General features: G+C 46.4%; 1 protein-coding gene across 2 annotated transcripts in view; it reads right to left on the bottom strand.

Annotated features, from left to right (window-relative positions):
• The window catches only part of Sipa1l2 (signal induced proliferation associated 1 like 2), a 160,690-nt gene that overhangs the window by 71,886 nt on the left and 71,767 nt on the right, over nt 1–17,037 (bottom strand). For both annotated transcript variants that reach the window (XM_051201622.1, XM_051201623.1), the window contains exon 3: nt 7,233–8,977. In XM_051201622.1, the coding sequence (XP_051057579.1) occupies nt 7,233–8,718 (1,486 nt within the window). In that variant the 5' untranslated portion in view covers nt 8,719–8,977. The remainder of the gene's footprint in view (nt 1–7,232; nt 8,978–17,037) is intronic.

Genomic DNA, 17,037 nt, shown 5'->3' with positions numbered 1-17,037 from the left:
CTCTGACTTTCTCCATGTCTGTATTTCTGTATGCACATGCAGGTGAGATTCCCATGGTCCACAGACAACATGCCTGTGCCTGCAGATCACATGGCAGTTATGCCCTACCAGTCTTTGCTAGGAACCTCACAGTGCCTTTGGTTTCAGCAAGGAGTCTGCAGGATGCCTGCATGTATTTCTAAAGAATTAACATTTCCCCCTAGATTTGAGAACATGCTGTCTAGCTCTTACATTGAGCATGCCCACAGACCATGAAGATGTAAACAGAGTCTATGCCCCCTCCTCCACTTCCCCAGAGGAAACAAAGGCAACACTTTCAAAGGGCATCCTGCATCCCTTTCAGGAAAGACCTGAGAATTTCGTACCAAGAAGGCCTGACACTCTGGACAGAGGCTTGTGAGTAAGCCCCTCTTAGCTGAGTGCATTCAGACCCTCGCCCCCTCCCCCCCCCCCCACAGCCTGGCCTTATTTCTGAACCAATGAGCTGATGATTTCCATAAAATTGTTTCAAGAGTGAATCAGATGAAATCCTTCCCTGGCACGATGGACGCTGCGAGAAAGCTGTTGATAAGTTGAATGAAAATCCACACATCACTCGAATATAACAGAACTTGATAAAAGAAAATTAGTTAACAAGATCGCAGTGTGGGAAATGAGAATTGTAGCATCTTGGTGATGTATCCTGGATATTTCAACAAGAAGCAGGGCAGGGGGAGGGAGAGGGAGTTCAAACTCCAATGAAGAAAAAGGACCGGGGTGCCCTTGGCCCCTGGCTCAAGGCTGTTTCTAGAGTCTGCAGTGTCTTAGATGGAGATTAACTGGTACGTGACCAATGTGATGACTAGGAAAGACAGGCAGTCTGCACACTTAGGCTCGGGCTGAAGAGATAGATGGGAACAGCTCTGCCAGGTTGTGGTGTCCAATAGTAAAGCACACTGCAAGGTCATAGATGCCACAGCCTCAGGACCCATGTCCCCCAGGCCTCTGCCTCAACTCATGCAGAGGAGAGGCCTGTGACCACTGCCTCCTATAATGTAGCTTACCAGTTCTCTGCCTTACAACAACTAGTTGGTCACTGCTTTTGCATACTGCTTACTGGGGTGGCATGTCACAGCTGGTGGCTCTCTGAACTCCTGAGATGGACTGCGCATTACCTTTCCCTCTACACAACTGTGTGTCTACACTGTCCATCACTGTGCTCTAGGAGCTGGGGACAAAATACAATAAAAGTGGGGCAAATGGGTGAGTGAAGATCACTGTGAAGTCACGCCCAGCCATGCTCCTGCAAAGGCTTCCTGATTGGAGACCTGTTTCCATGCAGGAAAACCAAGGTATCAGTGCTGCCATATGCCTTGGACCAAAACTTAACCAAAGCAGAAAACCCACAGCACTAGAAATAAAATGTTTATAAAATACTACACTTTGCTTCATACAAACCCAATGAGAATCCATGTTTCAGATGGGGCTGAAGGTGAGGGTCTGAGTGACTTGCTGTAGGAAATGAGCTGCTGCAAAGGTTATACTATAAACAGCCTAGCAACAGCCACTTCCATGAACAGCTTCAGGGGTTGACATCACGTAAGAAGTAAAAACTAAGCCATGGGCTGGGGAGATGGCTCAGTGGATAAAATGCTTACCATATGCATTAAGGGAGATAGATGGGTATGCGTGCATGTATGTGAGTGTTTACATCAAGCTGGCTAGCCAGACCAATGACATCAGTAAGCACTTATTTCAACTGGGAGACCCTGTCTCTAAAAAAAGGGTGAAGAGTCCAGAAAGAATCCTGATGTCAACCTCTGGCCTCCAAATGCATGGGCATACATGTGCACACATACACAAGCACAGATGTACAACCATGCACATACAAACACACATATGCTAAAAAAACAAAAACAAAAAACCCCAATAACAAGCAAGTCACCTGGGGGAGCCAGCACAGCCTAGAGATGGACAACAGTACCACCAACAAACGACATACAACAGTATGTCATAAGAATCAGCGCCCAACCTCAAAGACTAGGAACTGAGGGAGCCACCCCAGGCTGCCTTTACTCACTATAGCTTTTAGCAACATATTCTCAGGAGGAGAAAGACATCTCTGAGCATAAGTAACAGGCTACCAGTGAGGCAATAGCTGTCCAGATTCTGTGCAGTCTCTGATAGGAGGGGGCATTAAGCTTGATCTGAGCATACCCAAAGGAGGCTTTACAAGTATCCTGGAGCTCTCCACTTTGACCATCAAGCAAGCCTAACAGAAATAGCAGCATTCTCCTTCCTGTTTCTCCATGGCTGACCCAAGACCCGCTGAGGTCCAGTGTCAACAGGCCTTTGTAAGTTCTTCCATGGAGAACTCCCTGTGTTCTCACTGCCCACAGCAGGAAAGCAAGTGTGGGGCAATGTCCCTTGGTGCCAGAGTCCCAAGTACTACTGGGTAGTTCTTCCTGCTAGGAGCTCCTGGACTCAATGGGGCCTCTGTTTGTGGTGGTGATGAGGCAGAGAAAGAGGCTATGCAGGGTCTATCAATGGTGTCCTCAGGGAGGCACATGTGTCTTAGGAAGTACTATTGTTAGGTCTCACTCTGTTTATCCATGTGAATCTAAGTGTCCAACTCCCTATTATTTTAGTCATCGACCAAATAAAATGGGAAGAAAAGGCAGGGGGCATGAAATTCAAAGGAAACAGTCATGAATCATTCAGCAGTGAGTTCAGGGGATTCATAAGACACCCCCTTCCCCCAAGCCATGACCCTGCATTAGTGACAAGGAATAAGTGTGTCTAGAACCAGGTGGTGGGCTTTACCAGACACACCCCTAACCCCATCCCAGCTCCCTTCTCCTTCTCTCCTCATCTTTTAACCACCAAAACAAAGGTCTGCCCTTCAATGCTGTGCCTGTCTGTGGCAGGGACAATGGCTTCTTTCAAGAGAGAAAGTTCTCACACACTTATGTAAGAAATGCATGGGGGCCCATGCTGTGTGGCAGGCACTGGCCTATGCCCTTTGTAGGACTTCATTTTAAAGATAGAGCTACTTGGGGTAGGAATCCACGAGCGAGCGTCCCTCACTAGTGTGAACTTTCAAGCCATTGTTACAATGGATGGGCACTGCAGCCTATGGCAAAGGACAGTTCCCCAGTCTCCCACCCACGAAATAGTAAAACGGTGTTGTGACAGGAGAGGGCTAGTAGGTTTTTCTGTCTCTGTTCTCACTGTTGTCAGCGCTGGCTGGTGAACTCAGGGCCGTGTGCATGGCAGGCAAGTGTTGTACAAGCAGCCCTGCTCCAGCCCAGAATAAACTCTTCTTGGCCTCACTTACGCACACAGCCTTCACTCTGAGTGCTGCTGAGGAAGGTCGGCACTGGAGAAAAGGGAGCATCTACAAAGAGCTGGGTGGAGCAGCGGTTAGAAGTGACACAGAGAGGATGTGCGGGCACCCCGGGTGCAGCGTCACTTGGGTAGCACCACTGCCAACGTGACTGGGACCTCATGGCACTCTGAAACCCTTCTGCTCCTGCTCCTTTCAAGATGTCTGCACCCCTGAAGGAAGCTGATACGACAAGGAGGAATCAAATATGTCCTATCAGGTGCCAGTTTATAAAGTAGGGAGGGAAGAAGGAAGAAAGGGGGAGAACCAAAGGACAGAAGGGAAAAGGGAGGGAGGAAAGGAGACAGCGAGGGAACGAGAGCATCAAGGTTAGTCTTGTCAGCCTAACAAAATCCAGACTCTTGGAAAGATGGGCCTTTAGGCATGCCTGTGGGGGACCATCTCTCCACCACGTTAACGGATACAGGAAGATCCATCTTCATTGTGAGGGGTCCATTCCCCAGGCAGCTTGCATTCCTCCCTCTCTGTTTCCTGATGGTGCATATGATGTTGACCAGCTGCTTCAAGCTCCTGCTGCCTAGACTCCCCATTTCTATGGATTCTACCTTGACTGTGAGTTAAAATAAAGCCCTTTTCCTTTACGTTGCATCTGTCAGAACAGCTCATCACAACAACAGGAAAAGAAGCTAAGGGAGAAAGAGGGCAAGCATGAACTCATGGTTGTCAGCTTCATCACATCTGAAACACACCCTGAAGCTGCTGCTGCACAAGAGTTCACAAAGAGTCACGAGCTGAATCTGGGATGCTTGCAGGACTCTTTCAAGTGGCCTGTGCTGCCATGGAGAAGCCCCAGAGAGGGACAGTGGCAATGTGGAGCCAAGGGTCCAACTTTTCTTCCTGGTCATCACCAGACAGAGTGAGGGATGTCCTTTTCTTGCTGTTGGCCATGCTTACTATCATGCCTATTTCCTTTCAAACTCTCTGAGGACGCAGGAGAATTTGTTTGGACAGGTCATGCTGCTGGCTCTGTTTAAGGTGGCCAGCCACTCCCCAGTTGATGGGTTCACAAAGTCACTGAATCATCGTTTAGTGACTGTCATGGGACATATCCTGGCACCAGAAGTCACCTCTGCACAACCATGCCCAGTAATTACAAAGCCTACACATCAGACAACCCACAGGACCAGGAGTTTCCAATGAAGAAGATAAAAGGTGCTTTAGAGGTTATCAGCAGGTCCCTTGAGAGCCACAGAGAAGAGCTTTGAAAGGGAGAAGGGGAAAGGCAGGCAGCGATCTGCAGAGCCCAGCTTTAGAGCTTGTCCTGATGGGTCTGCTTTTAAGCAATAACATCCAATTGCTGGCGAGCCTGTAGGAATACCCTGCTCTGTCTTGTCGAGCAACTAAGGCTATGGGGTTAGGCTATTCTGAACCCTCAGGACTCTGGCCACCAATGGCTGGTCCCTAATGACTCCATGTAGACACTGCTGCTGCCAATTTTATCTCAAGTCATACTAGGCCACGGGTAAAGAGCTAAGCCCTGAGGAAGCAGGAGTCTCTTTTGCACTGAAGCCTTACTTCTTTCCCTGGAGGCCACTCGCCCAAGTGGGGGACCTCAGGGCCTGCTACACATCCCCTCATTCTCCTGGCTTTACAGAACAATCTAGAACTGTTTTCCAGCTACTCCCTAGGTTCTTGGCTAATCCCCCAATCAGAGATGAATCCCAGACCCTGGCACTGCCAGCCAGCACAGCTGTACCCCCTCACATTCACTCCGGGGTGTGTACACAGCAATTATTTCTGAGAACTTAGTAACTTATTTAGTGTACTGACCTAAATGGTCTGACAGTGTTGCTTCTAATGCTCTCCAGTGTCTTTGCCAGCAATCAGAAAGGGCAGAGGAAATAAGTCACTGCAGAGAGTTCTTCAAAACAAGTAACAGATGAACACAGACCAGACTAGATAGAAACCACCTCCTGGGACAGACTATGAGACCACTACTAAGTCCAGTGGTGGCAATGGTATAGGGCAGTCACTTTGGCTCCTCTCTCACACACTTTGGATGTGAGACAGTTTGAGTGGGAAGCTGTAAGCATTTGCACAACAGGACCATAGAAACCCTTATATCCTGATCCCTACACTCCAGCACTCGGCTGCCCAGGTGCTGAGCTACTTATGGACTTTGGAGTGTGACAAATAGAGATTGATTTCATGTGTCTGCTTTCAGCTGTAACAAGCCTTGGTGAGGAAGCCTGCTCCTCTGCGGTCCCTTTTTGAAAGCCAAAAGCAAATGACTTCTTTCTGGAGGCCAGTCCTCCACATGTCTAGTAACTGGTACCCAGGGATGGGCACAGCAGTGAGGTCACAGCCTGAAACACAGTTCAGCGGTTCCTGGGCTTTAATGTGACAAACACGGACTGAACTCAAAGCAGTAAGAGTGGAGAGTAGGGAAAGGAGTGCACTGGTAACTAAAATCTGGGGAGAAGACAGCTCAGACAAATGAGTGCAAATAACTTATTTCATATTATATTAAAGACTTTTGCAGTAACACCTGAAGGAGATTTTATCTCTGCCCATGCAATCCCATTGTCAGGATCATGCATATCCGGATATTCCATAAATTTCTTTCAACAGGCTTTGATATATTCAATCTAAGCATCAACAAGGTAAGAGCAAAGAATAGCGAGAAAACTCCACATAATTACCCAGTCCACACAGTGTTAGGAGCTATGTAGAAGAACAACACAGGGCAGATATAATCACAGGATGTTTAGTAAGATGGGTAAAATCTAGATGAAGCCTGATGTCAGAGGAGGAGAAGGCATGCCCTTGGCAGGGATTACGAATCAGCATGGCCAGACCTGGGGCTCCTAACAGGTTACAGTGGGAAATCACTGACCAGGCAACCCAAGCCCCATGGGCCATAACTCTGGGACCCTGAGGAAGTTGCTCTAATGCAGTAAAGCTCATGGCAGGCTCTGAAGACATAATCCTCATATGTCTCCCACATTTCTGTAGCTGGTGGCACTATTTTGGAGGGCCCTAGAAACTTGAGGAGGTTGAACTTACCTAGAAAGAGCAGGTCACTGGGGTTATGTCACTGAAAGTGATTCCTGATCCCCAATCCCGCTCTCCCTCCCTCTCATCCTCTCTCCCACCTTCCCTCCTCTCCTCCCTCCCTATCCACTGTGAAATAAAGAAATTCTCTGCACAACATGCTCCCGTGTCCACCCTGAGAATAGGAGGGCACTTGACTATGGACTGGACTCTGAAACCGCGTCACAAGAAATCCTTTCTCCTCTTAAGCTGTTCCCTCAGGTGATGGATAGTTTGGACAGTATGTTTTGCAAGACTATCCTCTGAGCTAAACTGTTGCCATCTTCATCAGATCAGTGGTGCCTGATCTGAGCATCACAGCTGGGCTTTTTGACTGGTGATGCCTTGTAAAAGGAATGGCAGGGAGGGTGGTAGGCCCCTTACTTGAATACCCAGTCATTCCTTCCAGTCAGCTGTGTGTTAATTCTGCTCTAACTGCATGTGGTCTCAGAGAGGGGCTAAAGTAGATAGGGCAAGAACTAGGGAAGAGGGATCCCATCTATGCAGCCATTGGGGAGTCAGCCATGCTGGATGTAGACCTTTTCTTGTGTCTGCTGTAAGGCCACCCATACACCTGTTCACAACCCTTTACCTACACTCTGTAAGTAAGCCTAATAGACCTATTGGTTCCCCAGAGTGAATGCTGGTAGAACCATACCTTGCTTTGTCCCTGGGACATGGGGGAGGGGTTTCTGAGTGAATGCTATTTATGTGCCCCACCCCCCCACCCCACCCCCCGGCCAGGAAGGAATGTAAGAAGCACAGCAATGTGAAGTGAGAGTTCTGGAGCATGTGGAGGTAGCCGGGTGCTTACCTTTGCCATAGAAGAACTTGCGGTAGTAGTAGGCCCCAAGGTCAACGTGCTCTATGATGTAGCGCTTGACCTTCTCCCTGTGGATGGGCTGGTTTTCTCGAGGCACCTCCAAGACAGAGACACCGGCATTGGTACAGTGTGAGCTGAGGGATGACTCAAAGGAACAGCTTTCCCCAGAGCTGAATGAGGCTGAGTTGGCCCGAGAGAGTGCTATGCGCCTGTCGCCCTCCCCACCAGTCTCATTTCGGAAGTAAGGGCAGCTGAGGACCAAGTCATTGCTCTTTCCATCACCCTCATCAGCATCAGGGTTCTCTTTGGAGTTGAGGTCCTCCTTGCTGCCCAGTGGGGACTCGCAGCCTCCAGCTGGGCCTACAGGAACTGGAGTCTGTGATGCAGCCGAGGCCCCAGTGGTGATGTTCTTTCTCTTCCCCACGCTAGCCCTCGTGGCCATGGCTTCGTTGATGTTGAAGAGGATACTCTGCACATCATAATGGGCAAAACACCTCTGGCAACTCCATGGGCGTATGCCCCGGTCCAGGCGACCCTCCTCTAGGTCAGAAGTGAACTTGAAGGTCTCATGCTCACTTTTTACTGTCCGAAGTTTTCGGAAGAGTGATGTTTCCACTGACTCTGATTTTAACCTGCGCTTGAAGGGCTTGTCTCTGTCCCTCCCCATCAGCAGCCCTCCATCCATGTAGTCCAACCCTGAGATGCGGACAAACTCTCCTCTAGAAATCTGGGCTGCAGCATGAAGGCTGGGGGAGATGGCAGTATTACAGGGGAAGAAATCTGGAAACCCAAAGGAGCTGGTCACCTTGGGATCGTAATTCTCCACTCGGTATCCTCGGAGCATGGCAAAAACATTCTCTCCAGATAGACCCTGCCTATCAATAGATGAAGTGCTCCCATATTCCCTGTGCAGGGCAGCTCCAGTGTTGGGGTTGACTGCATGTTGGTCCAGGACATCCTCAGTATCGATGTCACTAATGGTAACGTCACTGTTGCTCCTTTGTCGTATGGGGTGGAGTCCTCTCTGAGGAGAATGGACAAAGATGTCTCCAATGGTGTACTTTGCCTCCACAAAATCCAAGTCCAGCTGTTCCTCTTGCTGCCTGTCACCCTGGTCATTTTGGCCATTTTGGATAATGGAGGTGACACTCTCATAACTGGACTGAGAACGGCTCTCCCACAGCATCTTGCAAGCCAGGTCCTTGGTGCAGTCCTTTTTCGGAGGCCACTCGGACACTCTGGCCCTCACTCCCATCTTGGGCACTGCTGGGGTGCCGTTGGCTGGCCCGCCACCACCTCCACTGCCCTCATTTGGACTAGAGGTGTTCAAAGTGGCAGGTCCCATGCTGCCATTGATGGCTTTAAATTTCCGAGCAAAATAATCATCAGACTGCATGGTTCTGGAAGGGTCCTTGAATTTGGAGGCAGCTCTGCCGAGCTTGTGCTTCTCTACCTGTGATGGCCTTGGGTCACTCATGTCCACAGAGGCAAGAAGCAGTCATCAGCAACAATGGTGTGAACCCACCTCTGTGGTCATCACACAATACTATCACAAACAGACAGAAAGGTTGGTTGCCTGGAGTTTCTCTTTCACCCACAGCAAACAACATCCTCAAAGCACAGTTTCTCCAAAGCCATGGTGGAGGTGCTTGCCAGCAGTCACAGTGACACTGTCCTTGCTTCTGTTCTTTTCAGCAGCACTCTTCAAGACACCTGTCCATAAGCATTTCCTTCACCTGAATTAAAAGACAGAAAACAGTCAACTGTCACATGGCTTAGGTTTGCCTGCTTGTTCTGTTGTGCAAGACTGACTCTCACAGAAAACCAAAACCATCACTCTTAGAAAAACCTGCCCCAAGATGCAAGATTTACCCCAGGCACTAGATGCCAAACACTGTAACAGGTGGGACATACGGGTAGAAATGTGATTGGATCTACTCTTTTCTGTCTATCTTCTTTATCTCTAACCATACACAAACATTGCTAGCAAGGCATACTTTCCCAGCTCAGGACAGGATGGATGACTTGGACCCAAGAGAGAAATGGCTCCTCTCCTTCCCATAAGCATAATATCCAACTACAGTTCAGTTGGACAAGATTAAAATCCAATTAGCTAAACAGTGTGAGAACTTTCTGGAAAGCTCCTGGTGGCCACAATGAATAGATAGGCATCCTTTAGAAGTGCAGATATTTTCCTAGGGTGGCAGCTGCTTTGCTTTGTCCCCAATACTAAAAAAAGCTATCAGTCTGGGTATGGCCTTATGTTATTTACCCCAGAGTCATTATGTAACTGAGGAAATAAGGGGTGTTAGGATATGACAACCAAGGGGAGAAAATACAAGCAGATGTCCGGATATACTGACCTGTGTTCTCAGAAAGACAGAGGAACAACTGCCTCTTCTCAATCTACCTAGCATTGCTATCATTAAAAGGATTGTAGACTGCTTGGATTGCTGTCATTTCCTATACAATTTAGACTGTTATGCAACCAGTCCCTGAAAATCAAGAGAGTGACAACAGAGGCAAAAAAAAAAAAAAAAAAAAAAAAAAAAAAAAAACAAGGCAAATGATTTCACCCCTCTTCTACTGAAATGCATTTGATTCAGCCAGCTGGTTTCTACAGAACCCATCAGTTCTTTAGATGGCTGCTTTTTACAAACAATACAATTTTAAACTTAAGAGGAACAATAGTTGGGGTCTAGGGAGATGCCTTAGTGTTAAGCGTTTGCTATGAAAGCATGAGGACCTGGGTTGATATCATAAGAATCCATGTAAAAGCAGGCATGGCTGTAAGTGTCTACAGCTTGAACACTGGCAAATGTAAACAGAGTTGATTGGCCAGTCAGTCCAGTCAGTATGGCAAGCTCCATGTTTAGAGAGAGGTCTCCAAAAATGAGGAGGGCATTAGAGGAAATACACTGTATATTCCTCTGGCCTCTGCAAGAGCACTCATGGGGGCAGACACTCATGTATACATGCATGTTTGGTACAGAGCTACATGAATCCCTAACAGGTAATACCAGGAAACTCTAGGTTCCTAGTATTAACTTATAGATCTTCTGTGCAGAGACTCCTACTCTAACTTATAAAGTCATAAACAAAGAACTGGGTTTCATTACTCTGGCCAGTTTCAAAAACAATAAAATTTACCAGAAGAGCCCAAAATTGATGGAATAAAATAGACAGGATAAGCAAATCAAAGCTACTTAAAAACAAAAATGTGCTTCTTCTCAACAGAGACAGAACACCACACAGGTTTTTAAAACGAGAAAACACAAAGGGCACATACATATTCAGAGCATTATTATGTTAATTAAGCATAAAAGAATACCTGAAGTGACCACATGACAACAAAATCGAAAACCCATAATGTCCTAGTAAAATACAAATTCTCCAAACTGACCCGGGAATGGAAAATCTGAATAAGATTCACTGCCACTGAGAACAGAAACATTTATTCCTAACAAAAATGTTACAAAAATATGTATGAAATGCCAAGGGCTACCCTAACAACTTCTCTGAAACTCTCATCTTCCTATTTACATGACTTCCTTACATTTTCATGTCCTGGCACACACTGAAGGACCAGAATGTACCTAACATATATGATACAAAGTGGGAAATTGCCAAGACCCCATGCACAGCCAACAGTCTGGCCACAAGTGGCCCCATCCACCATAGCCAAACTAAGCCAACCAGCATTTCACCAAGATACATGGGATGGGCTGAGGCTCAGCGAGCTCTAACAGACCTGCTAAAAGCTAACTAAGTATTTGCATTACCTCCAGGACTACTGAGGACAAGACATGGGCCACAAAGACAAAGCATGAAGCTACAGAAATTAGGGGCTCTGAGTCCCATTTTAAAATCTTCTTGGCTGGGTAAACAGCACTGGACAAGTAATGAGACTCCATGTATTGTTGAGCATTCTCTCTTCGCTTCCCTCCCTCTATGTTCCCCTCTGTGTGAGGCTCTCTTCCATCTCTGTCTTCTCTTCAGCCCCATTTTCTATGTCTCAATCCCACTGTACCAAGTACCTTCGAGTCTTCTACCACCCCCACACTCTGGGCTGTTTCTGTGCTGCTCCCTTTAATTGGAATACCAACTGCTGGGCAGAGCTGACCACACACCAGGCCACTCTCTTCTCATTGTGCACCCCTGTGTCATGTTCCCATGGTGCCCTCTACTTTCTCCTCTTTTATTCTTTACAGTAGCTTCCCGAATCTGTGTGAATCTCTTCTCAAAGTAGCCCTGTGGGTCCAGGGTTAGTAACACTTTAAGAGACTCAAATGGTATGTCCATTTACCTATTACACAGGCCTTAACTGTAAGAGTTCAGGCCTGGGGATGGAACTCAATTGGAACAGTACTTGCCTGGCATGCATGAAGCCCTGGGTTTGATCCCTACCACTGCATAAACCTTGGCATGGTGGTGTGCTCACTTGGGAGGGAAGACTGCCAGATCTGAAGGTCAAGGTCACCTTCAGCTACAGAGTGAGTCTGAGATTAGCCAGAACTACTTGAGACTTTGTTTTAAAAAAAAAAAAATTAAAAAAAAAAAAGGAGTCCACTATAACTTTGTAGATACATGTGATACATGTTCATCTGCAAAAGTGGATGAGTGTAAACACCTGGGAACCCAGGGCAGGATATTACGTACCAAAAGGCTTCTCCTCAAACCCTTAAAATAACTATGAATTTAACAACCAACAGCTATTCCATCCTGTAAAGAGGGCATCCCATTCCACTGAAGTACCAGCCAAAGGAGCTGCAGATGCCCCCAAATGAATAGATGGCAAATGGTTGCCACACTTCATCCTCTCCACATCCCAGCAACTCCCCCTGGCAAGACAGAGTCCCGCAGAAACAGTTTGCACAGTCCATCCATCTGCCATGGGTCTCTGAGTGTTCTGGGCTATGCAGAGCCCTCTTCTGTTAGGTGGCTTCCTTGGAGAAACTCCTGAGGCATTCTGTGAGCAGTGTGACTGCAAATGATGATGTCACGGAAAATGGAAGATTCAGTGCACCCAGGCTTCATGTCAGAGTTAGCAGCAAAAGCCCTGTAACCCAACAAACCCAACAAGTTTCTTTCTTTCTTCTTATTTTGATAATATTTTTTATTTAAATTTGTAACAAGCAGGTTTTACATGTCACCTTATTATATGCCAACAAGTTTTTACATCCTTCATCTTAACCATCTGCCATGTGCCAGCTCTTCTTGTGTAATACTGGTTTTGACAGTATATGTTGACAAATGCAGGGGTCCCAGATGATAAGCGCACAGCAATTTCCTCATGAAACATGAAACTTATTGCATATTAAGGAGGTGTGTTGTGAGGTATAATCAGCACTGAATGTGCACCTATTTGCACTGACCTTCTAACTGCTCCATCCTGCTAGGAGTAGCATAAGGACCACTGTTTTCTTATGTAAATGGCCAAATAAACTCATCCTTACAAGTTCCCAAGTCCAGACAATGACCAGCTGGAAGAAGACACAAGACTCTCCAGATTATGAGTTTTTCTTCTCAAGTTTGTTTTCAATATCAAGAATGCACCATCCCCAAACCTTTGCAATCACTCTCTCTGTGTTTGTTTGGTTTCTTTCATGTAGTCCTAGCTAGCCTCAAACTCATGTAGCCAAAGAGGACTTTAAACTCCTGATCCTCCTGCCTCTACCTCTCTAGTGCTGGAAGTACAGGCTTGTTCCATACACCAGTTTATGCTGGAGACTGAATCCAGGGCTTTGTGCATGTTAGGTGAGCACTTTACCTACCCATTCAGCTACATCCCTAACAAAAATTACTCTTACACTGTGTCAAGTTCTATGGTTTTTGCTGCCTATCAAAAATAAACGACTTGCTACCAGTCCTCTGTGGCCACTAGAAAAAAGGAAACAAGGAAGCTGTGTGGCCTTCCAGGGCATGAACAGGAGACCTGTACAGGGAGGAGTTAGGGAAACAGCTAAAGGACAAAGTCAAGGCTGGGAATCTGAGAGAAGGACAGGCACTCAAGCTAATGCCCATGGTATTCCACAGAAAAGGAGGAGGCATAACCATAGCACTACACTGCTTAAGCACAATTGTCTGCAAATAAGATGCATTTCTATGCCTCCCATGAGACATCAGTGAATCTTAAAGACTAATATTATGCTTATAATTGAGTCTCTTATCAGGACTGCAGCTGTAGCAAATGGTTGAAACCCACAAAAATGCACAAATTATGAGTCTCATTCATAGAAAAAAATTATACAGTGCATTGACAATACAAGCATAACTATGGGGAAAATGCGTATTCTCCACAGCAGAATCCATCTAGAACATATCTGAGAAAGCACAGAGAAACAAAATTACCCCCACTTTGACTTTCTCTGTGGTGAAGAGGTCAAGAGCTGGGCTGTGGCCTTCTCTGAAGGCCCATCATCAGAGCCACCCAGACCAAGTATGTTCAGCCTGGTGTCACGGGAGACCACTAACCTGAGAAATGGGCTATTACACTGGCTCGTCTTCTCTGTCAACCTGACTGGATTTGTAATAACCTGAGAGAGGCACCTGTCTATGATGGAGTTCCCAGAGAGGGTTAGGTCAGGAGGAAAGATCCACCCTGACTGTGGGCAGCACCATCCCATGAACTGAAAAACAAGAAGGAGCTAAGCACCAGCATTTCTTTCTCTCTGTTTCCTGACACAATGTGACCAGCCACCTCACACGCTTCTGCCTACCTGCCTTCCCCACCATGAGGTACTGTACCTTCAAACTGAGTTAAAACAATTCCTTAAATTGATTTTGTCAGGTATTTTGTCCAAGAAATGAGAAAAGTAGCCAATATAGCTATTATTAAGTAGCAACCACAATCCATTGATAGGCAAATTCAATCATAGTATGACTGGTTTTTGTTTTTTTTTTTTTTTTTTTTTATTTTTTTGTTAAATCTAAGCAGGAAAATTAGTGTTTTATTCACATATTTTTTGAAAAACAAACAAACAAAACCCCTGAACTGTACCAAAGTTAGGTTGACACTTCGAGCCATGAGAATGCAGAGAGTAGAATTCTCTACTACATTACAGGGGTAAGCCACCCACAGCTTTTTACTATCATAAAAAGCTCACACTGGTGTTAGCTCCATAGTTCCTTAGGCGATTCATGTGCTACCTGGGGGAATTTGCCCAACATGGTCACCTTCAGGAAAGCAGATCCCCAAAGTACAGTTAAGTTGTTTTCCATCAGAGTACAGCAGGATTTCAGGGCAAACCCTAGGAGACTTCGTCCACAGATAACCCCTTATAATTAGCCCATCATGTACAGGCTTTCAGGACCAAGGTAAACAGGAGAACTTGAGCCATGGGTGTATCAGGCAGAATTTCTGCTAGTTCCACATGGGCAAGGCCCAGCCTGCTAAACAAACTGTTTTCCCCCACCCTTACTATTGTGCATGGGCCCTGGGCTGGCACTCATGATCAGCTTACATCTGTTATCCAGTCCATGTGGCTGCAGACCCAGCAGAAACCATCAGAGCACACGAACCACTGGATACCGACTCCCTGTTTGCTTCTTTAAAAATCTCCTGCTGGCTCCTCCTCCTAGGACTTCCTGCAGATGCTGGTGCTCCAGCTATCCCAGGCTGCCTTCTCTAAATTCTGAATGCATCCTGGGGGTTCCGCACACCCTCTCTATGCTGATGATTCAGTCTTTATCCACAACTCAAAGCTGCTTCATTCAATGCTTCCAACCTTCCCTGTGACTGCTCATTCATGCTTATACTCTGGCCTCTCCAGGGCCCCACCCCCACCCTACCCAGCACCACAACATATCAAGTTCTCATCCAGCTCTTCCCGAAGTCCACATCCAACCCACACCCTCCCAAGTTCACCATCCAATGCTTCTCTAAGACACATTTCCCTCTCTGCTTCAGCTGCCACCAACCTAGTTGAATCATTGTCACATCTCCTCAGAACAAAGCCTGAGTCAGCATGGGGCATTGCACCTATCTATCCTGGTCCTTGCCAGCACCTGGACCTCCCAACTCTATGTTCACACATGCTAACTTCATGTTATTATCCAGGGTATTTTGAATGCTCCCTGCCCAAACAGCAAGCTCTTCTTCCCTAGCCTGCCCAATGTGCCTGACTTTATTTAAATCCTAGAGCAAATCTTTCAGAAGTTGCCTTAAATCTTAAGGTTGGTTTCACATGGAAAAGAAGGGAACATAAACATTTCCCATGAAACTTGGTGCACTAAGTCTTAAGAACTACAAGCAGACTCCTGCCCTTCCCTCCATAGAACCACAATCAATCCAAGATTAAAACTGAACCTAGGGAGCTAAGCAGCTGGCTCAGTGTCCATGGTGAGCCAGGAAACCCTCCAATCCAAAGCAGCTTTCTTCCACTCAGCATAGAGGTTGAGAGAAGGCTAGCCCTGCCCACTTCTATACACAACTTAAGTGCTTGATTAAAAACAAACAAACAAAACAAAAAACAAAAAAAATTTGAGTAGCAATATACAGTGAATCTATTCACTGCTGGCTCAAAGTAAGACACACCCTGACTGTAGCATGTTTTCAGGAGCATTGTCAAGTCTTTTTCAACTTGGATGCTAAGAATTCAGTGGGAATAACCTTTTCAACAAAGGATGTGCATATACAAAGAATGAAACTGGCCCCTACTTAACTCCATATGTAAAAATCACCCAAAACAGATTAAATATAAAAGTATAAAAATGATAAAGCTCACAAGAAAAACAATAAGGAGAGTCTGGGGAGGTTGATAAAGTTCTTGCCATGCAAGTCTGAGGGTCTAAGTTTGGATCTCCAACACTCACATAAAAGCCATGCTTGGTGGCATATGCCTGTAGACCTGTTGTGACAGGGCTGTGTGGGGGTCGGGGTGAAGTCAGGAGGATCCCTGGGCCCTAGTGACTGGCCAGCCAAGCTGAACAGAAGAACTCCTGGTCTTAAACATTACAGTGGAGAGTGATTGGGAAAAATGTGTGATGTTGACCTGCGTGCATGTGTATGTGCGTGCACACAACCTGCATACCCCAGCACATACAAGAAATATAGCTCACAGAAGCTAGATGTATGAACGAGGATTTGGCAATTGCTTCTTGGACAAGACATTAATAGGACACCAACCACACTGTCAACCAAAGAAAATGATTGATAATTAGATTTGATCAAACTGGAAATGTGTGCATATCTAGGAGACTATAGGCAGTGTGAAGTAGGCTGGCAGCCCCTGGAATGGGATGCATATCTGGGACAGCCTTGACCTCACTCAGGTCTAGGTCCGACCACAGCAGGAAGCCCCACCCCTTGGCAATGTTCCTTGCTGATAGGTCCCAGTGACCCTCCTCTTGGGGCTCCCTGCCCTCACATCTAAATGGTCAGTGGTAACTAGAAGACCCATGCTTACCAACTAAAATGGCCTTTCAAACTCACAAAGACAACAAGCCGTGACAGGACTGAATTACTTCCACTCACAACATCAGGTTTTGATCCTGCAGTAATGTGCAAGAATTGCCAGACTCCAAACCATACGTTCTGGGGTCCAGTGATCCAAAGACAGATAAAGGGCACTTAATAAAGGCCTCAAACATCAAGGAGCCGTCTCCCGCTCGCCACAGCAAGCACCCGAATGCCTGGGAAGCATGCACAGCGTATGTTTTTTTTAGGCTGTCACAATCTTAAGTCTCTCTAAGCATCTACTGTTTAATCTAATTTTCCCTCATGAAATATCTGGCTTTGGCTCAAATTGAATCAGCATTTCCATTATAAATCTCTATTTCCACGTTTCCCTGGTTT

Source organism: Phodopus roborovskii, unplaced genomic scaffold (genome assembly GCF_943737965.1).
Source record: "Phodopus roborovskii unplaced genomic scaffold, PHOROB, whole genome shotgun sequence".
NCBI classification, from domain to species: Eukaryota; Metazoa; Chordata; class Mammalia; order Rodentia; family Cricetidae; genus Phodopus; species Phodopus roborovskii.
The sequence above is the reverse complement of the archived record's forward strand: the minus strand, read 5'-3'. Positions and strand labels throughout refer to the sequence as shown.